Source organism: Amblyomma mixtum, chromosome 7, assembly GCF_055824585.1.
Source record: "Amblyomma mixtum isolate Tamu chromosome 7, ASM5582458v1, whole genome shotgun sequence".
Classification (NCBI taxonomy): Eukaryota; Metazoa; Arthropoda; class Arachnida; order Ixodida; family Ixodidae; genus Amblyomma; species Amblyomma mixtum.
In genome coordinates, this window is record NC_143018.1 from 139,031,226 (window position 1) to 139,053,659 (window position 22,434).

Sequence of the window (22,434 nt, forward strand, 5' to 3'; positions counted from 1 at the left end):
GCTGGCTGGCTGGCTGGCTGGCTGGCTGGCTGGCTGGCTGGCTGGCTGGCTGGCTGGCTGGCTGGCTGGCTGGCTGGCTGGCTGGCTGGCTGGCTGGCTGGCTGGCTGGCTGGCTGGCTGGCTGGCTGGCTGGCTGGCTGGCTGGCTGGCTGGCTGGCTGGCTGGCTGGCTGGCTGGCTGGCTGGCTGGCTGGCTGGCTGGCTGGCTGGCTGGCTGGCTGGCTGGCTGGCTGGCTGGCTGGCTGGCTGGCTGGCTGGCTGGCTGGCTGGCTGGCTGGCTGGCTGGCTGGCTGGCTGGCTGGCTGGCTGGCTGGCTGGCTGGCTGGCTGGCTGGCTGGCTGGCTGGCTGGCTGGCTGGCTGGCTGGCTGGCTGGCTGGCTGGCTGGCTGGCTGGCTGGCTGGCTGGCTGGCTGGCTGGCTGGCTGGCTGGCTGGCTGGCTGGCTGGCTGGCTGGCTGGCTGGCTGGCTGGCTGGCTGGCTGGCTGGCTGGCTGGCTGGCTGGCTGGCTGGCTGGCTGGCTGGCTGGCTGGCTGGCTGGCTGGCTGGCTGGCTGGCTGGCTGGCTGGCTGGCTGGCTGGCTGGCTGGCTGGCTGGCTGGCTGGCTGGCTGGCTGGCTGGCTGGCTGGCTGGCTGGCTGGCTGGCTGGCTGGCTGGCTGGCTGGCTGGCTGGCTGGCTGGCTGGCTGGCTGGCTGGCTGGCTGGCTGGCTGGCTGGCTGGCTGGCTGGCTGGCTGGCTGGCTGGCTGGCTGGCTGGCTGGCTGGCTGGCTGGCTGGCTGGCTGGCTGGCTGGCTGGCTGGCTGGCTGGCTGGCTGGCTGGCTGGCTGGCTGGCTGGCTGGCTGGCTGGCTGGCTGGCTGGCTGGCTGGCTGGCTGGCTGGCTGGCTGGCTGGCTGGCTGGCTGGCTGGCTGGCTGGCTGGCTGGCTGGCTGGCTGGCTGGCTGGCTGGCTGGCTGGCTGGCTGGCTGGCTGGCTGGCTGGCTGGCTGGCTGGCTGGCTGGCTGGCTGGCTGGCTGGCTGGCTGGCTGGCTGGCTGGCTGGCTGGCTGGCTGGCTGGCTGGCTGGCTGGCTGGCTGGCTGGCTGGCTGGCTGGCTGGCTGGCTGGCTGGCTGGCTGGCTGGCTGGCTGGCTGGCTGGCTGGCTGGCTGGCTGGCTGGCTGGCTGGCTGGCTGGCTGGCTGGCTGGCTGGCTGGCTGGCTGGCTGGCTGGCTGGCTGGCTGGCTGGCTGGCTGGCTGGCTGGCTGGCTGGCTGGCTGGCTGGCTGGCTGGCTGGCTGGCTGGCTGGCTGGCTGGCTGGCTGGCTGGCTGGCTGGCTGGCTGGCTGGCTGGCTGGCTGGCTGGCTGGCTGGCTGGCTGGCTGGCTGGCTGGCTGGCTGGCTGGCTGGCTGGCTGGCTGGCTGGCTGGCTGGCTGGCTGGCTGGCTGGCTGGCTGGCTGGCTGGCTGGCTGGCTGGCTGGCTGGCTGGCTGGCTGGCTGGCTGGCTGGCTGGCTGGCTGGCTGGCTGGCTGGCTGGCTGGCTGGCTGGCTGGCTGGCTGGCTGGCTGGCTGGCTGGCTGGCTGGCTGGCTGGCTGGCTGGCTGGCTGGCTGGCTGGCTGGCTGGCTGGCTGGCTGGCTGGCTGGCTGGCTGGCTGGCTGGCTGGCTGGCTGGCTGGCTGGCTGGCTGGCTGGCTGGCTGGCTGGCTGGCTGGCTGGCTGGCTGGCTGGCTGGCTGGCTGGCTGGCTGGCTGGCTGGCTGGCTGGCTGGCTGGCTGGCTGGCTGGCTGGCTGGCTGGCTGGCTGGCTGGCTGGCTGGCTGGCTGGCTGGCTGGCTGGCTGGCTGGCTGGCTGGCTGGCTGGCTGGCTGGCTGGCTGGCTGGCTGGCTGGCTGGCTGGCTGGCTGGCTGGCTGGCTGGCTGGCTGGCTGGCTGGCTGGCTGGCTGGCTGGCTGGCTGGCTGGCTGGCTGGCTGGCTGGCTGGCTGGCTGGCTGGCTGGCTGGCTGGCTGGCTGGCTGGCTGGCTGGCTGGCTGGCTGGCTGGCTGGCTGGCTGGCTGGCTGGCTGGCTGGCTGGCTGGCTGGCTGGCTGGCTGGCTGGCTGGCTGGCTGGCTGGCTGGCTGGCTGGCTGGCTGGCTGGCTGGCTGGCTGGCTGGCTGGCTGGCTGGCTGGCTGGCTGGCTGGCTGGCTGGCTGGCTGGCTGGCTGGCTGGCTGGCTGGCTGGCTGGCTGGCTGGCTGGCTGGCTGGCTGGCTGGCTGGCTGGCTGGCTGGCTGGCTGGCTGGCTGGCTGGCTGGCTGGCTGGCTGGGGTTTAACGTCCCAAAGCGACTAAGGCTATGAGAGACGCCGTAGTGGAGGGCTCCGGAAATTTCGACCACCTGGGGTTCTTTAACGTGCACTGACATCGCAGAGTACACGGGCCTCGAATTTCTCCTGCAAAGAAATTCAGCCGCCGCGGCCGGGATCGAACCCGCGTCTTTCGGGCCAGCAGCCGAGCACTATAGCCACTGAGCCACCGCGGCGGCTATGAGCGAACTGGCGTTACAATATTTCGCAACAGGTGCGTTAGCCATAAGAAAAGGAGGGCTGGAAGTGTATACACAAGTCCCGGAAGAAAGCGAAGCCAGAACCGCCTATGGAAGGGAAGCCTCACTAGAAAGAGCAAAAACCGCGACAGGAAGGAAAGACGGAATCGCTGGTGAAAGAGAATGAAAAAGGTCACTGAAAGCTTGGGGGCAACAGTCATGTCCCGAACTCATATGGGACGAAAGCGGAAGTATTGGCGCAAGCATCCCTTGTGTTTTAACACTACCTGTTTAGAATATTCAGTCACTGTACGTATATTGTCGAGCTGTGTCTTCTTTTTAAATGCGTTTTTATAGCTGTCAACTATTATGAACGTGAGAACGCACGCCATTCTATTGGTGCGTACTGGCACTTGTCATTTGAGTTTTGTGAGCGCATGCATGTGCGCGCGATTTTTGTGTTTTTGTAAATATTGTATTGAAATATTCTTGAAAGGAGTGGCAGTGTCAGAAACAACTTGCCGTCAGCTGGATGGATGAAAAATTCAGGGGGCACTTTGACTGTCTAAAGTGCGTAGAGGCGAAAGCGTTTTCCGCACCACTTTCGCTGTTCTGTGGCACTGGTGGTGTCACATATAATCAAGTACTAATTACTAAGTGATGACAAATCACTAATTAATGCTTAATTACTGATTAATGCCTGAATACTAATTCACTGCTAATTAATAACGCTTAAGTTTCGCCTTTACGAGTGGAACGCGACGGCGTGTTGTAGCGCTGCCAGGGAGTCCACGGAAAGCCACCACCCGTTCGGCGCGATGCCTTGCCCTTTGAACGCAACGCTTTTTGAGGAAAGGAAATGGCGCAGTAATTCTCTGTCATCTCGGTGGACACCTGAACCGCACCGTAGAGGAAGCAGGAAGTGGGAGTGAAAGAAGAAAAAGAGGGCCCGTACTGATGAAAATGAAAATTGTATTTGAGGAAAGGAAATTACGCGGTAACTGTCTCGCATATCTCGATGGACAGCCGGCAAAATTCAGGGGGGCACTTTTTGACCTAAAGTGTGGTCACTGATGTGTGGTTAAGATGTTAAGCTTCGCCTCTGAGTGTGGAACGCGACAGCGTCTTGCAACGCTGCCAGGGAGTCCAAAGAACGCCATCGCCCATTCGGTTCTACGCCTCGCTCGTCTGTAAATTGGTTTTTGAGGAAAGGACATGTATCTGTCTCTCATACCTCGGTGGACACCTAAACCTCGCCAGGAGGAAAGGGAGGAGGATGGGAGTGAGAGAAGACACCGTATTCACAAGACGCGCCTTTGTTCAATCCAAACCATCGCGCTGGCATGGCGGAGTGGATAGCATGCTCGTCTCGCCCGCCGAAGACCGGGTTCGATTCCCGAGCTGGACGGATTTCCTACTCGGTTTTATTTATTTATATGGCCTGACTAGAAAATTTAATTAGGCTAATTTGTAATTAAGGAATTAACTAAGCTCAGTCCCACTTGGAGCATCACTATACGATCCCTTCAATTGGTTGCATGGTTACTAGCCAAAGTACAATTGGTCCCGTTTGAAATTCGCGCACTGTGACGTCACGACCGTTTCGACCAAGTGAAAAGCGTGACATTTCTCTCGACAACTGCGGCTTACAACGATGAGACATTAAAGGCTTTCGCCTTAAAATCTCTTCTCCTTCCGTAACCGAGAGTAGAGTAAGCACGAAATTTTTACGGGCAGCAGGGGCGGGTGGTGGTGAAAACATTTATTAAATCATAGGGAGAGGTGTTGGGGGTCGTGACTTGAAGGGTCACGCCCTTACAACCACTAGGTGGGATGCCTAGTCAGGTACCCCATTGGCGTTTGCCGAAGCCCGGGCGCGCTGCGTTAAGGCCCTTTGGGCCTCGAGGGTGCAGCAACCGGACAGGGTCGCCTCCCAGTCCTCTCGGGTGGGGTTTGGGATAGGGGGTAGGGATGGGTTCTGCTGGCAGGCCCACACCATGTGGTAAGTGTCAGACACCTCCCCACAGTGTGAGCACCGCCCGTCGAATTGAGAATCCAAATGTTAGAGATTTGCCGGGCACAACATCGTGTTGGTGAGCAGGCGCAGGAGTACCCGCTCGTTGACCTTCCCCAGCCCTTTGCACGGGGTGGGAAGAGTTTGGTGCGTGGATTTGTAATACTCGCATATTTCTTTAAAAGTATAAATCGGATTGAAATCAGTGTCCTGGTCGGCGTCGGGTCCCGTGGGAAATGCCCGGAGAGAGAGCGCGCGGGCGGCGGCGGCGTCGGCTGCCTCATTTCCGTGGACGCCTTGGTGACCTGGAGCCCAAACGAGAGATCGATGCGGGGGATCCGAGTCTCGGCTACAAGTTTGGTAAATGCGATAAGCTAGGGGAGTAACCCACCCTTGCGTGACGTTACGGCAAGCCCCTCGCGAGTCGGTGATTATGTATTTGGAGGAGGTGTGAGAGGCTGCCAAAGCGATGGCAACCTCTTCTGCGTGAATGGCTGACTGGGCCTTGAAAGTAAGGGCGTCTACTGTTTTACCCTCGTGGACAACCGCGGCCGTGTACCATCCCCTGGGGTCCGGGCCGGACGCGTCCACGTAGAAGACTCCTGGTTTGCTCCGAAAATGGCGGTCCAAGGCTTCCGCCCGCGCCAGGCGCCTGCCATTATGATCCTCTTTGGACATATTGTTGGGGAGAGGCCGCACGTGGAGGGCGCGTCTCCAGTGCGCGGGAAGGCGGCATCTCTCCTCTGTAAATTGAGTGTGCTGGATGTGAAGTCGGGCTAAAAGGCGGCGACCCGACCCTGTCTTTGTGAGACGACTGTATTGGTTGTTGAGGTGGGCCTCCCGAAGCTCCCTAAAAGTGTTAACCATCCCCAGTGCCAAAAGGCGATCGAGCGCAAGGACTATTTTGTCGTTTTGGGGGTGTGTAATGGGGTTCAAGATTTCGCGGTCGAGTTGGAGCAGGACATCCTGTGCGGATCTATGTGGGCGAAATCCGAACATTGTGTCCGCAAAGGTGTTGTGTTGTTCGAGGTACTCGGACAGCCGATCCCGCACCATCGTCTCCATCAATTTGCCCACACACGAGGTGAGAGAGATGGGGCGGAGGTTGTTCGTGTCGATCGGTTTTCCGGCCTTCGGGATGAAGGTGACAAGGGCCATTTTCCAGTCAATGGGGAGCGGGGTTTCCCCCGTCCATATCGCATTGATGTAGTCTAGAAGGCACTGGTACGCTGAATCAGGAAGCTTCGCCAAAAGTTTGACGGTGACCTTGTCCCGGCCCGGCGTGGTGCCCCTCTTCATTTTGGCCAGACCCGCCCGCAGATCGTGAAGCCAGCAGTCTTCTCCTGTGGCGTATCACTCGCAAAGAGATCGCTTTCCGCAAGACCCTTCCTACCTCTCCTTTCATCAGGCTCCATTGCTCGGCTTAAGCAGCTGTGACGGTGGCGGCATTGAAATGCAGGTGGTAGTGAAAAACATTTATGGGCAATTAAATATTTTACAGAAAGGTGATTGGGGTAGGACCCTATTGGCCCTTTCCCCTCACAGTACTAGGTGGAGCCCCTATTTCGGGGCCCCATTGGCAAGCAACGCCGCCCGCGTCCGTTGAACCAAGGCCTTTTGGCTGTTTAGATCTTGACAGCCGAGCAGGGCCGCCTCCCAGTCCTCTCTGGTGGGGTTGGAGTTGGGGGGGATAGATGGGTTAGATTGACACGCCCAAACCATGTGGAAGGTGTCAGACACCTCCCCACAGAACTGGCACGTGTCATCAAAGGATGTATTGAAATGTTTAAGCACCGCCGGGCACAGTACAGTGTTAGTGAGAATTTTGATGAGGAGGCGCTCGTCAGCGCGATCCAGACCCTTACAAGGGGCCGGGTAGCGCCGGTGCTCCTCCTTGTAGTAATCGGTGATTTGTTTGAATGTAATGGCCAGATTGTCTGATTGGGAGTACCCTTCCAAGGACAGGGAGATAGCCCGGGGAGAGAGTGCGCGGGCGGCCTGATCGGCCTGTTCGTTTCCCTGGAGTCCCTGGTGACCGGGGGCCCAAATCAGGTTGCGTGGAGTTGGATCTTCAGATCGAGAGCTATATTCCAGTATGCGCCAGGCAAGCGGGGGAGCCCAGCCCAACTCGTAGTTCCGAGAGGCCCCTCGCGAGTCGGTGATGATGTGTTTTGACTTGGGATTCGTGAGAGCCAGAGCAATGGCAATCTCCTCCGCGTGTGTTGCGCTGTAGGCTTTGAAAGTGAGCCCGTTAACTGTGTTTGTGTTGCGTACGACTGCGGCCGTGTACCACCCCCCGTGGTGTGGGCCGGCAACGTCTATGCAGGACGATGCAGAAGCGTACGCGGACACGACGAGACGCAGGCCTGGCAAGAATGTATATGCAGCGCGTTCGAAACTACCTAAAGAGCGCAGAGGCGAAAGCGTTTTCCGAACCACTTTGCCTATGTGACACTGTGACGTCCCCACTGGATTACGCCACACATTATTGATGACGAAGTAATGACAACTTGCTAATTAGTGACTAATAACTGATTCATGACTAAATACTAATTAACTGCTAATTAATGACGCTTAAGCTTCGCCCTTAGGAGTGGAACGCGACAGCGTGTTGTAGCGCTGCCAGACAGTCCACGGAACGCCACCACCCGTTCGGCGCGATGCCTTGCCCTTTGAACGCGACGCCTTTTGAGGAAAGGAAATGGCGCAGTAATTCTCTGTCATCTCGGTGGACACCCGAACTGCACCGTACAGGAAGGGAGGAATGCCATTACCTTTTCGGCGCGAAGCTACCGGCGCTAGTATGCCGGTCCTGTAGGAGGGCTTTGAGAGTCTCTGTAAATCTCGTACGGTGCCCAGATGCTCTCGTTTCACCTCCCGGATATGTGGAATTCAGTGCCCGGATGAGTGGAGTTCAGTGACCGGATGTTTGCTCTCGGTCTCGGCGTGACGTCACCGCACTGCCGACAATGGGAGCTAAAAGCATTTCATGCTTAAAATCAGCGCACATTAAATAAAGCAAATAAACGTTTTCCACCACCACATTGCGAAGACCGCCGCTGCGCGGGGGCAATTTCGCCACTGCGCGCCCTAAAAAATTCTCGAGCCATGGAGAAAGAGAAGTCCGGAGAGCGTCTAGCATTGTGTGTGTTGCTTCCAGTTCACTCGCCAGCGCGGTGCCAAAAGGAAACATGTTCGCGCACGCCCTAGAACAATCGAGAATGTTGGAGTAAATGAATCAATGTTTATTTGAAAGAAATGCAAAGAAACGCTTTCGAGGAGGCTGGCAAAAAAGGTAAATGCGCCGACGGAGAAGGCATCGCCTTGAGCGTGCAGGGTGATAACCTCTGCACTTCGCTCACCTGCGCGGCGCCGAAAGAAACATGTTTGTGTGCGCCGTTGAAAAATCGAGAAAGTTGAAGTAAAGGCTACTGATTGCCGACCGAGTACAGCCCTCTCCACTTTGCTCACGCGCCAGCGGTGGCGGATCGGAAGTCGAAATTTCTGGAAAAGCATCTCCACGCCTCACCAATGGGGACACCCAGACGGCGCGACAATGAGAAGGAAATTTTACAGTTAATTGTGTTTGTATGTGCGCCCGCCTTGGGGCGCGCGCCTATATCTGAAGGTCGTTGACCCCTGTTTGTGAGTCCGCGCCCCTGTTTCAGCTTAGGATAAGGGGACGCGCACGACTCCCGGGTCAACGTCCTCGTCCAGCCACTGACCAGCGACACTGTGTGCGCCAGCATGCAGGAAGGCTCCGCCGGCATCTTCCAGACGTCGGACTGTCGCAGTGCCCGATGAACAAATTGCGACTTGTTTGTTTTCTTCTCTCGTGTCTGAGTGCACTTTAGGCGCACGGCTTTTTGTTGTAGTATAGTGTCTAGAGCGTTACTTTTCGGCTGCTGCCTTATACTGCACACCACTTTGTATGTGCTCGTGCGAGTGATTATAATATCCTCTATATCCTCTCTCTGGTGTACAAAGTTTGTTTTCTTTGGGAACATTTTGGCTCTGAACCATTTTCTGACTTGCCACTGGAGAAAGCTGTGCACCAGACGACCACCCACTTGTCCCTTGGTAGCGGGTTTCTGGCTCAGCTCGCCGTGTTGAGTATAGGGTATCCCCTCTGCGACCTCCACCTCCACCTCCCTCCCACGCTCTAAGGGTCCCTGGGGGTGCGCGCAGAAGTGCGCAAAATGACACACTGCTCAATTTTGCGTGAAGATAGACCTTGAGAGTGAGCATCGCCACATCATAACTAAATAAATAAAATAAATTTGCCGCAGGTGGGATTCCACCCCACGGTGGCTTTATGGGCCACTGCACGAAAACACTTTGCGATCGAAGCAGCAGATCACACCTCGCGTTAAGCTGCAACAGACTGTCACGCTATGCGTTGCACATCGTCGTCTTCATGAATTAATACTGTTATTGAACTAATATCGTAGCTAGACATGCCGATGAAGCAGCAAGCAAAACAATGTGCGAACCAAGCTAAACACATGCTTTTCACGTCTACTCAATTAAACTACATGGAAAACCTACCCCTTTTTCTTTTATTAATTATCGAGTTCATTCATCAATACCTACAAAAATTTCATAGAAGACATCTCATATGCTCCTTGGTTTCTGCGACTGTTGGCTTCCGTCTAGCATCAGGCAAGTTCTTGTATGCCAACGACCTCGACAGAGGGCAATCGGTGGTGCCAGTTCTGACTCTGGCTGCAGGCCTTGGCTATTCGGTGTTGGTCTCGCGATCTCATGACTTCGTGGCGGGCCGCTGCTATCTTTTATCATTGTTAATACAACGTTCTTAGTTACTTTTGTTTCGTCCTGCTCTCTTGTCATCGACTACGCGTGCTCGCTCCCTGTTCGGCCACAGTTGTAGTGCAGTTAATGCGCTGCCGCCATTGGAAACACGGCGCGGCTGGAGACAAATAGCACAGCGCACGAGAAAAACGGAGGCTCAGTCTGAAAGCGTCAAAGTGTTCACTACTTTGTTGGCATCACTCAGCGATAACAGGGTATTACTGTGCCGTTGTCACTGGGTGCCTGTAGCAGCCAGAAAGGTGTGCTATAACGCTTGTATAGGAGTTGCTGCTTGGTACTTTTGGATCATCGCTTGCCACTTTATAAAAAAAGAGAATTTTCTGCTTTTATTAATGTTAGTGGACTATCACGAGTTTTGATCACTGTGCTGAGTGATATTATGCATACCAGTTTTTTCCGTTCATGGTGAAGAAATGCGGCTGTCTACTTGCCCTTGGAACCGCTTTTATAGGTAATATGTTGTGCATATGTCTGGCGTGCAATATATTTTCGGTAATTTGAGGTGTACATATGCTATATGTCGGCCTGACTGTAGGGGAAGGCTTTCAAGAAATTTATAGCACGATACCTCACAAATTGAAAGCTGCCTTGAACCTTCGTGCTATTTTCGTGATGCTGAGCACCGGTCGTTGCTGTTTAAACTGTTTTGGTATAAAGTCACCTTTGTAGATATTCTGCTGTCAAGATATTCCTTTTTTAGAGCCTTTTAGTATCATAGGTGGTAGGAGAGTGTTTGCATGGCACATAAAATAGTGTGCTCTCTTTTCACAGTCGCAACACTCATGTGATATTTCTATTTGTGCTTCAGGAGCGAGTCAGTTTTGTTAAAATTTTCCTTCGTAATCTCTTAGTTCAAGTGCTTGTTTCAATGTTTTCTGTAATTTCAAGCTCACTGTACTTATTCTGCCTTACCTTCTATTGCTTTCTCATTGTGTGAGCACTTGATTTTAAGGCTTTCTCGGCCTGTGCAGCTTTTTATCGCACTGAAAAAAATGTGTGTCCTCGTTAATTGTAAAAACACCACCTTAATTTTATTGCAAATGTGCACAGCTATTAAATCGTCATCAGCAGCAGCATCAGCAGCATGACAACGCCCACTGCAGGGCAAAGGCCTCTTCCATATATCTCCAATTAACCCTGTCCTTTGCCAGCTTTTTACGAGACTCTTATCCCTAAGATGCAAAGAAGCCAACTAGCTTATAATAGCTTACATGTCTCGATTTCGAACTTGTGTCGTAAGCTAGTTCAGAAACTCCTTTTTGCACCGCTAGTCTTATTTACAGTATTAATCTCACGATGATTACAATAAAACTAAAAACATAACCTCCCTACGCTCCATCGTTTTGTTGGTTGTTGGCTTCCATCAGGTATGTCATAAAGAGCATCTATTTTCCAAGAAAGTTGTCTGCTTAACTGGTTAACCTCCAATCGACAGATTCGAGGACCTCGAATCTGGTGGTCTCCCGCCATAGATACCGTCAAAAAGGATCTCGCACAGCTTCCGCCTTCAGTGTTCGATCACGTTTCACGCGGTACTCGCGGTAAACTAGGATGTACAAAGACTGCCACTAATGACGGGGGTGGCGCTGATGAACAACCTCCACGTTCGGTCACACTACACATGAACACCCCCGAGTGTAGAAGATTCGACAGCCGTCACCAGAGCTCAATTGGTGGAGCATCGAGCGCAAGATTCAGTCGTCGTAGGTTCGAATCCCACCGGCGAAATGTGGTTGTTTGTTCTGCTTTGTAATCGATTATCGTTAAGCAATGAAATAATTACGTAACAACATAACACAAATTTACACCACAAGTTAAAAAAGACATCCTCTATGCTCCTTGGTTTCGATGAGTGCTGGCTTCCGACATGCATGTCATAACGAGCAGTAATTTTCTCTTCGCATATCTGCTTAACTATCCAATGAGGGTCTTGAGTCTGGTAATCTTGACGCCATAGGTAGATAACATGGTTCTATCAAACCTCCAGGCCTTACTCTTTGATAACGTTCCTACGTGGGGCTCGTGGTAATACAGGACGTTCTATGTCCGCCGCTATGGACCAGGGTGCCGCAAGTGGACATTCTCAAGGTTGGGTCATACTACACATGCATACCACCCAATGCAGATGGTAGGACAGCTGTCGCAGTAGCTTACTTCGCAGAGTACAGGACGCTAAATCTGGAGATGGTGGTTTCGGTTATTACAGCCAGAATGTGTTTGTTTTTTCTTCTCCCTTGTAATCAATTATCTTTAAGCGATTATTGCTACAATACTAGTATAGAACTAATTACTCCAGCAACTGCGAAAAACCATTCCCTATGCTCTTGGATTTTGATGAGAGTTGGATTCCGCCATGCATATTGTTACGATAACGAGTACTGCTTTTCTCTTCACACGTATGCTTTTTTATCATTCTGGATTAAGCGTCGTGGTTTTTCTAATAATAAAATGCAACTCTTAATTAAAAACAGCCATTGCTCCAATCCTTGTCTTCCAAACTCGATGAACGAAATTTTGCCAGTTAATTACTTGTTATGTCGTGCACTCTAAAACAGCTCGGAACTGGCAAAGCTGGTATAGATATAATATTCGCAAATACAGACAAAGCGTTGTAAAATAGTACCGCGTATTGGCACAGCAACACCTTGAAATTTAGCGATAGATCTAAAAAAAGACGAAGGCAGAAGACACAACGAGCGCCGACAATTTAAAAATTTTCTTCTTATTGTTGCGGAATTAATGCCGGGTCGCTACGCAACTTACGCCGGGCCGCGCTGTGGAGCAAGTGAAGAAGGAAGACGAAGGGCACAGCGGAAGAGAAGAGGACGACGAAGGGGCGCGTACTCGAGACTGGGACTGGCTCGGCGCTGGCCGTTCACCGTTTCACTGTTTGCTCCCATATCCCCGTTCACCCTGTAAATAAACCCATTCCCTTCATCACAACTTGGTGGAGGGGCCGGGGTAAGTCGTTCTGGACTCTGCAGAACCTCGACGGAGCAAACGCTTGGCAGGGCTACCCTCTGACCAACCCGACATGGCGAGCCAAGACGGAAGCGGTCCTTCTTCGGGTACGGCTGGTACTGTTTCAAACGCAGGCCGTGAACACCAAGCATCGAACAATTCCTGGCCTCCTCAGCGTGAGCCTACAACATTTTCCGGCGGCGTGGACGAGGACGTTGAAGATTGGCTCAAATACTACCGACGGGTCAGCAAGTACAACCGCTGGGACCCAACCATGCAGCTCGTCAACGTGATTTTTTATATCACCGGTACCGCACTACTGTGGTTCGAGAACCACGAAGAATCCTTCTCTACTTGGGCTAAGTTCGTGGAGGAGATCGCAAAGTGCTTCGGCGACTCCCTTACAAAGAAACGCAAGGCAGAGAACACCCTATCTCAACGAGCACAGTTGCCTGGAGAAACCTGTACGACATACATCGAGGAAGTCTTGCGGCTCTGTCGAATTGTGAACAGATGCATGACCGAGGAGGACAAGGTTGGCCACATTTTGAAAGGAATTGCTGAAGACGTGTATAATTTTCTGATCACCAAGGACACCCTCACCAGCACGTCTGACGTTATTCAGCATTGCCGCACGTTCGAGGCGTTGAAAATGCGGCGAATTGCACCGAAGTTTGGGCGCCTTGCTAATGTTACCACTGTTGCTAGCGTCGACTTTTCTACCCATGACGATCTTGCCACGCTCGTCCGCAGGGTTGTCGCCGACGAGTTGAGCAAGCAGTTGCAAGGCGTCGGCGTACCACCACCGCCTGTCTATCACGAATGCGCAGTCCAACCACCGCCATCCGATCCCCAAGCCTAGTGGACCTGGCCTCCTGACCATCAGCGGTACTTTCACAGTTACGATCGTGTCTCCGAGCCCCCGTACACCCGGGGTACACCCGTACCCCATACACCCAACGTGCGTCCTGCAGCTGCCTCCGACTCCCGAGCACCGCCCGCTCCCGTCGATACCTACGGTTTTCGTGAGTCGCCGACTTGCTATCATTGCGGCCGCCGCGGACACATCGCGAGGTTTTGCCAACGCCGGCGACCACAGCCTTCACGCTCCTGGACCCGATCTTCGATCAGTTTCCGGGACAACACTGCGTGTTATCAACCAGCCAGTTTCCGGGAGAACACTGTGTGGAATTAGTCGGCCGGTGTCCAGGGAAATGCTGCATGGGTTCAATCTCCTCCCCCGCCAGTTGGCTCTGGCGCCTTCCGGAGTGACTCTCCCGCTTCTGACCGTAGCTTCACTCCACCACCGCAGCGACGGGGCCGGTCTCCATCTCCACGCCAGCGCTCTTCTTCGCCCCCGCCGGGAAACAAGTGGGAGCGGCCGATGGGGGTGAGGTCGCAGAACGTTCAGCTTCGCCAATTCCTCCGCTTGCTGTGATGTTGAAAAACAAAGTGCCAGTTAGTGTAAATGGTGTAAATACTCTCGCTTTGGTGGACACCGGTGCGGCAGTGTGTGTAATGAGTTTGTGTTTTAAAAATCGGTTGGGGCCAACGGTTATGTTTGCTTTGGAGCGCAGCGCCAGTTTTTGCGGAGTTGGGGGCGAACATTTGTGACCTGTGGGACTCTGCTGTGTGCCTGTCGAGATCGTTGAGGAAACGTTTAGGGTCGAGTTCACGGTTTTGGAACGAGCCACGCATGACGTTATTCTCAGTATTGACTTTCTGCGTGAGTGTGGAGCGACGCTCGTCTGCCGCTGGCGAAATTATCCTTCGGCGGAATATTCTGTCTGCTTCAGTTGAAGATTCAGTCGCCCCTGTTAGCGGCGTATTGTGTGTCGCCAAAGATGTACTGTTACCAGCTCAGGCGGCAATGTTTGTGCCTGTACGCTGCTCCGCTGACCGATCAGGCATCCGTCGTTTGCTCGTTGAACCGAACCATAACAACGCCGTCAAGAAACTTCTCCTTGTGCCCCGTGCGATTGTTGAGGCCGTCGATCGTTGCGCCCGCGTGTGGACGGTGAATATTTCATCGGAGCCTGTTTGTATACCTTCCGGCCTCAAGTTGGCGACGTTTGGCGACTATGAAACCCTGGATATTCGGTCCGTGTCTCCTCTCCCGTACCAGAGGGCAGAACAGCTCGACTATCAAGCCGATATTAACCGCATGATCAACAAATCTCTCTCTACGTCCGAGCAGCGTGCCTTACAAGAAGTCCTTACTTACTACGCATCCGTGTTCGATTTTTCTCAGAAAGCTGATTTGCCTGCTCCGCTGGCATCAAGTATGCACCATCAGATAAACACCGGTGACGCAGCCCCTATCAGGAAGAAGCCATATCGCGTGTCCCCAGTGGAGCGGCGGGTAATCAACGAGCAAGTCCGAGACATGCTGGAGAAAGGTGTTATCCAGGAGTCAGCAAGATCTTGGGCTGCCCCTGTCATCTTAGTGCGGAAAAAAGACAACTCATGGAGGTTTTGTGTTGATTGGTTTGGTTTATGGGATTTAACGTCCCAAAGCGACTAAGGCTATGAGAGACGCCGTAGTGGAGGGCTCCGGAAATTTCGACCACCTGGGGTTCTTTAACGTGCACTGACATCGCACAGTACACGGGCCTCTAGAATTTCTCCTCCAAAGAAATTCTAGCCGCCGCGGCCGGGATCGAACCCGCGTCTTTTGGGTCAGCAGTCGAGAACCATAACCACTGAGCCACCGCGGCGGCTTGTGTTGATTATCGGCGTCTAAATGCCATCACAAAGAAGGACGTCTACCCTCTGCCGCGCATCGACGACGCCGTGGACTGCCTACAATCCGCATCCTATTTCTCGTCGGTGGATTTGCGATCTGGCTATTGGCAGATACCGATGCATCCGGCGGACCGGGAAAAGACGGCATTTGTGACTCCTGACGGACACTACGAATTCAATGTGATTGCCCTTTGGAGTGTGGAATGCCCCAGCGATGTTCGAAAGATTTATGGATACAATCTTGCGTGGCCTAAAGTGGGAGGTATGCATGTGTTACCTGGACGACGTCATCATTTATGGGACGACATTTCGTGAGCATAACGAACGTCTTGGGCTCGTGCTAGACTGCATTCAACAAGCTGGACTAATTTTAAATTCTAAAAAGTGTCACTTCGGTGAGCGACAAACCCTGGTGCTGGGATTCCTCGTCGACCAGAACGGGATTCGGCCGGACCGCAAAAGATTGCTGCCTTGTGTGACTTTCCGGAACCTCAAAATGTAAAACATTTGAGGAGCTTTTTGGGCCTGTGGTCGTATTTTCGTCGATTTATCCAAGGATTTGCCCAAATTGCCCATCCGTTGACTTGCCTCCTGCACAAAGACGCTCACTTTGTGTGGTCCCCAGAATGTGCGTCATCATTCCAATAACTGAAGTTCGTGCTAACTTCTGGCCCTGTTTTGCGCCATTTCGATCCCGCGGCTCCTACGGAAGTCCACACCGACGCTAGCGGCGTGTGCGTCGGCGCGGTGCTCGTCCAGCTTCAGAATGACGCCCAACACGTTGTTGCCTACGCCAGCCGCACTTTAACGAATGGAATGTCTCTCCGTCGTTTTCGCTGTCGCCAAGTTTCGACCCTACCTCTATGGACGCCACTTCAACGTGATCACCGACCATCACTCCCTAAGTTGGCTCGTTGGCCTACGCGACCCTTCAGTTCGGTTAGCTCGCTGGGCCTCACGTCTTCAAGAATATGACTTTTCGGTGTCCTATAAGAGCGGCCGTCGCCACGCTGACGCTGACTGTTTATCGCGTTTGCCTCTTCCTTCAACGGCAGTCGGTGAGGACGACCTGGATGACTGCCTAGCCTCTTTGATCGCGACATTTCCGGATCATGTCACGTTCCAACAAGAACAACGCCAAGATCCAGCTTTGAGTGCGCTCTTTGCCAAGGCTCACATGGCTGTAACTACTACACCCTTCGTTATCCGGGACGGCCTACTTTATAAAAAGAACTACTCATCTGACGGCGCGCGTCTGCTGCTTGTTGTCCCGGCTTCTCTTCGTGGTGCCGTCTTACATACCATGCATGATGACATCACCTCCGGTCACTTGGGGTTTGCTCGCACCCTTGCTCGAACCCGGCAACGTTTTTACTGGCCAAGAATGTACACAACGACACAGCACTACGTAGCAAGCTGTGCTCCCTGCCAACGGCTGAAGCGGTGCAACACACCACCGGGCGGTCTTCTGCAGCCGGTAAGGCCACCGAGCTTACCTTTTGAGAAAATCGGAATTGACTTGGTCGGCCCGTTTCCGAAGTCATGTGCAGGCCACCGCTGGATTATTGTAGCTGTGGACTACTTGACCCGCTATGTGGAAACTGCTGCACTTGTTTCCGCCAAAGCAGCAGACGTGTCAGAATTTTTGCTTTCCCTCGTCGTTCTTCGCCACGGTGCGCCTCGTGTAGTCATCAGTGACCGCGGCCGGCAGTTCACTGCCGACGTTGTAGAAGCATTACTCCGGCTGTGCGGCTCCGAATACCGCCATTCTACGCCCTACCATCCCCAGACGAATGGGTTGACAGAGCGCGTCAACCGGACTCTGATCAGCATGATGTCCATGTACGTAGCATCAGACCACAAGAATTGGGACGCCGTGCTGCTATTTGTTACGTACGCCTATAACACAGCGAAGCACGAGGTCACGGGATTCTCCCCTTTCTTCCTGCTCTACGCACGCCTCCCGCGGACCTTCTTGGACACTATTCTGCCATTCTCCGGACATGAGGACATCACCCTCTCGCAACACCTCTGCCGCGCTGAGGAAGCCCGTCGACTTGCTCGTCTGCGAACCATCACAGCTCAAGGCCGCGCCAAGGCTCGGTATGACGATGCGCATATGGCAGTGACCTACGCACCCGGAGATCTCGTTTGGCTTTGGACACCATGACGTCGTCGGGGCCTGTACCAGAAATTCCTTTGGAAGTACGCCGGGCCCTTTGTCGTTATCAGCCGGCTGAGTGAAGTCACCTATGTTATCGCGAAAGTGACCTCGGCGAATCGCCGCTCACGAAAGACCGAGGTCGCTCACGTGGCTCGACTGAAGCGCTGCCATCCTAGGTCTTAACTCGCTCGGGGCCGAGCTTCGTCTGCCCGGGGAGAAGTGTTGCGGAATTAATGCCGGGTCGCTACGCAACTCACGCCGGGCCGCGCTGTGGAGCAAGTGAAGAAGGAAGACGAAGGGCACAGCGGAAGAGAAGAGGACGGCGAAGGGGCGCGTACTCGAGACTGGGACTGGCTCGACGCTGGCCGTTCACCGTTTCACTGTTTGCTCCCATATCCCCGTTCACCCTGTAAATAAACCCATTCCCTTCGTCACAATATTTAGCGCTCGTCGTGTCTTCTTTTTTGTCCTTTTCTCTCGTGTCGCGCTTAACGTTAAGACGTTCTAGCATTCCGTTTACCCGCCTAACGACCGATATGCCACATTGTCATGGTTTTTTTATTCTTTAATTTTGTTTTTGTGTTGTGCGCTCACTTCAGAGGTAGCGCTTTTTCCGCATGTTTTGAATGCATGCAGTAGCATGCGAGATGTGCTATCAATCTGCATCTACCTTGCATAAGCAGCAACAGATGACCTCATGGATGTCACGCACGCAGCGTAAATTTTTCCAAGTGAACTGCACACATGATCATGAGTGTGAGTTTCAAACCTCTCAAACCTATGCTCTCAAACCTGTCTCTCTGCAACAGTGAGTGGTTCCTGAATACTTCAGCGGCCTAAAGGTTGCTCCTTACCGGAAAACTTGCATTTATTTAGTATTTTGTCTCACTTTCACCCCCTCATTCCTAAATACTTCTATTTTTCCACAGGCGCAATATACGTACCTCACGCCCACGCTGACTCTTGGCGCTTACGTAGAATTCACCGGAATCAAGAGTCTGGGCGACATCATGTAAGACCTACATAGTACCTACTCGCACAAACGGCCCCGCACATTCGTTTAGGACTATTGCCTGCACGGAGGTCACCGTTCCCTTTCTGGTCCAATGCTTCTCTTTTGCGTCACCCTTCCTTAGCGCCACCTCAAGTCGCTTAAAATGTTACTTCAACGTTGGCTGATTGTTAAAACTCTTAGGGAGCATCATATTTGAAACGTCTGAGAGACACTGCTAAAATATGAAAAAAAGAACGATTACCAAAATGATCAGGAAAAAATTAATAATCTCTGCCCATTTATTTCACTACGATACTTTGAGAGAAGGCATTTTTTATACGTTTCTGTGGCATTTTTTGGCTATTAAAAATGAAACGTAATGGAAGGCTCCAAGCTGCAGTGTTCAGAAAAGATTTCCGAACGGGGAACCTGCGGCACGGTAAAAAAAAATGAAAACAGGCAACTAAGTGAGGTACGCGTGATGCAAAGCGGCTTTAAAAATGTGGTTAGAAATGCATATTTCTCTTCCAACACTGCAGGCAGCAGTGCTGGTGAGCAGGTGAGCATTACATGAAGTGTGGGAGCAAACATTACAGGGGCGCTAATTCACCTTTGTTCAATGAAAAAGCTCAGTATTAAGAGTTTTCCTTGCCTAAAATAGATTCTGCTGCTTTTTATCATCCCTTCACAATTTTAATGTACATTGAAATGCATATTTTTGGTCATTGCAGTTTCTTTCCGTAACTTTGCTGCAGTCTTTGCAGAGTCACTTGAAGATATCGTGAGGTTTTTTTTTTAGTTATTCTTGGTCATTTTAGTTTTTACTGAGTATTTCTTAATGTATTTCATTTTTCGGTAGTCATTTGTGGTCATTATTCGTGAAATAAAGGAGGGGGTTGGGTTCTCCAAGTGTGTCCCCTTCCGGCCCCTCTCTTTACAACCGAAATATAATTTGTTTCTCTCCAACTGGCCACCCGCTAACCGTGACAGGTGCCGAATGTACACAACAAAACGCCGCCGGGATGGTGTCGCAAACTTTTTCTTCACGGTTGATCACCTAACATTAACGCGATGATATAATCTCGTAAAAATTCTGATGGAATATTCTGCAATCAACCATGGGGAGCACTTTAAGTCCTCAGTTTTGAGAGTTAAAAAACACTTGTGGAAGCACCTCGTCCTCGCGAAGTACAGCCGAATAACTTGAAGTGGTTGGTTAGGGCTAACTTGTGTCGCACAGTGGAAAGGTAAGTTTCGTCGAGTAAGCTATTCATAAAAGCGATTTCGTTAAGGAGCTAATGTCGCAGAAGGTATGAGGTCGTCATCGGTGTTGATGTGGGCATTGTTGACCGTGAGCAAAAAAAATTACCGACGATTACATTACTTCCTAATGCGAAATTTGAGCGGAGCAAATAAGCTGTTTCACCTTTTCGATAGTGAGTCAACCCCAGCTGCGGAGTTGGTTTCAGGGACAACGCCGCCGATGCCGACACAAACAATATGATACCCTCGCTTCCGCAGCGCTAAGAACCAGGTCTAGCCGTGGGAAGGTGGTCACGTATTCGTCGACGTGCCGGGGCCTACGTGAAATAACCGGCGCGTCGGCAACTGAAGAGCACCCTATCCGCCACACAAGAACAGGCGGGGGGGGGGGGGACCCTTTCCTCCTCTTTCTGCATGGCGGCGACGGTGTTCTATGCAGTCACGTTATCTTGACTCTCTAGCGGCGTCAGCGGCATCCAGCGGTATCAGTCGGTCGATGCTAGCGCTGGGGGGATAAAAGGGGGGCAGAGCTGGTTACGAGGCCGACGACAACGCCGACGACGACGCGAAACCCAGGAACGGACGCCAAAGAGCTGCGCTCTAAAATCACTGAAAACCCCTAAGAAGTAGCCAACTCTTGCAGGTGGCAGTTAAATTAATGACTAATGGCGAGAGGACGCACGGAAAGGGTAACCTGGGTCTCACAAGCACCACCAGTGGCAGCACGTGTAATCGCAGGGCAGTGGCGCATCGCTCAACCGTTGCACCACTGCGCCAGGAGTAGTATTTTATTTATTTACTTCAATACCCTAAAGGCCCAATGCGGGCATTACATGGCGGGGATTCCTCCAAGAAAACTTAACGAATATACAACACAGAATACAAACGTCTAAAAAGAGAAATAAACAATTTAAGAATCCAGGTACAAGTTAATGAGAGAAAGGAAAAAAAGGCTAGGAACAGGTACTTGAAATAATGCATATGTACCAAATCCCACAAAAGAAATCAACAAAAATCCCACCTTCGGAAGCTACAAAACACGACATCTAACATTTCGTAACATCTAACATTTTGTGTGTGTGTCGGCCGTAACATATAATGTTACGGCCGACACACACACACTTTAACAAGCGAAAAAAAAAGTGAACCACACAGAGATAAAAAAGAATGCACATCATTATATTTTTGAATTTTCTAAATAGGGCCAAAGAGCTGTTTGAAATGACGATGTTTCAGCGATAGCCGCAATGTTAGAAAGAAGCGAATTCCACTCTACATTAGCCACGACCAAAGGTGAGTATTTGTATTGTTTTGTCCAGGCGAAATTGGGTTCAGTCTTCATCATGTGATCTACACGAGGCGATGTGTGCGGTGCCGGGAGATGAGAACTTGAAAATGGTGTGTTGCTGTAGTAGAGAGTATGGAAAAAAGATAAACGGCCGAATTTTCTTCGCATCACCAGAGGCGGGAGTTGGAGCGATATTTTCAGTGCGGTTACACTTTGATACCAAGATTTACGGGAAAGGATGAATCGAGCAGCTTTATTTCTATATAGTCCAAGGTTCGACGGAACACCGTCTCGTCAGGGCGAAGCATGATTTATTCACAAACGAAAATTGGGTCAATGACCAAGTCGAAAGATGAAAAATGACGTTTCGGGTCCCATACGGGGCCCTTGTTAACAATAAGGCTGTCACAGAAGAAGGGATGGTTATATACGCTTCAGAATCTTCTGCAATCTTTTCAAGTAAATATGATGTAGCGTGCCCTGATTCTTGTTTAGCGTGTTGGCCGTTGTCTGGATGATTAGGGATTCTAGATGCAGTCTTGCAGATAGGTTTCTTTTCGTCGCCAAGATTGCCACCTCATACAAGCCTATCTCGTGGCCAGTGGACAGCACGTGCTCTGCAAATGCATTTTTTGCAGCGCGCTTGTTTCTGACGTCGCCCTGGTGCTCCTTCATGGGCCGCTGGAAGTTCCCGGTTTCCCCAATGTAGACGGAGGGGCAGTCGCTGCAACGTATCCGATAAACAACGCCAGGGAACTTGGCACGTGGTAGCGGGTCCTTCACGTTGACCACATCGGCTCGCAGCTTGCTGGTTGGCACGTGTGCAATGTGCACTCCGTGTTTACCGAAAATCCAAGAAAGGGCCTCGCTGATCCGACGCACGTAGGGAATCGCAGCACGTTTTATCTTTTTTGTCAGCTGTTGTACTCCTCGTGTGTAGGTGACTTTCTTGGTGACTTTGCTGGTAAAATTTCTAGGGTAGCCGTTTCGCTCAATATCGTGCTGTATAAGCTTCATCTCGTTGCCAAGGCTGACCGGGTCTGAACAGATGTTTTTAGCACGGTTGACAAGTGACGCAACCACTGAACGCTTGTGAGCCGTAGGATGAGCGGAATCAAAATCCAGGTATCTCCCAGAGTGCGTTGCTTTTCGGAAGACGCTGAGCCATCCGTAGAGCCATCCATAAATTTCACTTTGGAAGAGGATTGGTTTGGTTTATGGGGTTTAACGTCCCAAAGCGACTAAGGCTATGAGAGACGCCGTAGTGGAGGGCTCCGGAAATTTCGACCACCTGGGGTTCTTTAACGTGCACTGACATCGCACAGTACACGGGCCTCTAGAATTTCTCCTCCAAAGAAATTCTAGCCGCCGCGGCCGGGATCGAACCCGCGTCTTTTGGGTCAGCAGCCGAGCACCATAGCCGCTGAGCCACCTCGGAGGCTACTTTGGAAGAGGAAGCGAACGGCATATACCCGTTCTTGGATGAGCTCGTCAAACGTGATGCGCATCGCTTAGCCTTCAGCGTCTTCCGAAAAGCAACGCACACGGGGAGATACCTGGATTTTGATTCCGCTCATCCTACGGCTCACAAGCCTTCAGTGGTTGCGTCACTTGTCAACCGTGCTAAAAACATCTGTTCAGACCCGGTCAGCCTTGGCAACGAGATGAAGCTTATACA

The 22,434-nt window shown here is 52.7% G+C and overlaps 2 protein-coding genes across 2 annotated transcripts in view; both read left to right on the forward strand.

Annotated features, from left to right (window-relative positions):
* The window catches only part of LOC149337696 (uncharacterized), a 327,912-nt gene that overhangs the window by 219,134 nt on the left and 86,344 nt on the right, over positions 1-22,434 (forward strand). Inside the window, exon 5 of the mRNA XM_089554495.1 lies at positions 18,141-18,223. Coding sequence (XP_089410621.1) covers positions 18,141-18,223 — 83 coding nt within the window. The remainder of the gene's footprint in view (positions 1-18,140; positions 18,224-22,434) is intronic.
* On the forward strand, positions 11,843-13,164 carry LOC149337699 (uncharacterized). Its single transcript, XM_089553648.1, has one exon. The coding sequence runs from the start codon at positions 12,376-12,378 to the stop codon at positions 13,162-13,164; it is 789 nt and encodes a 262-aa protein (XP_089409774.1). The 5' UTR covers positions 11,843-12,375.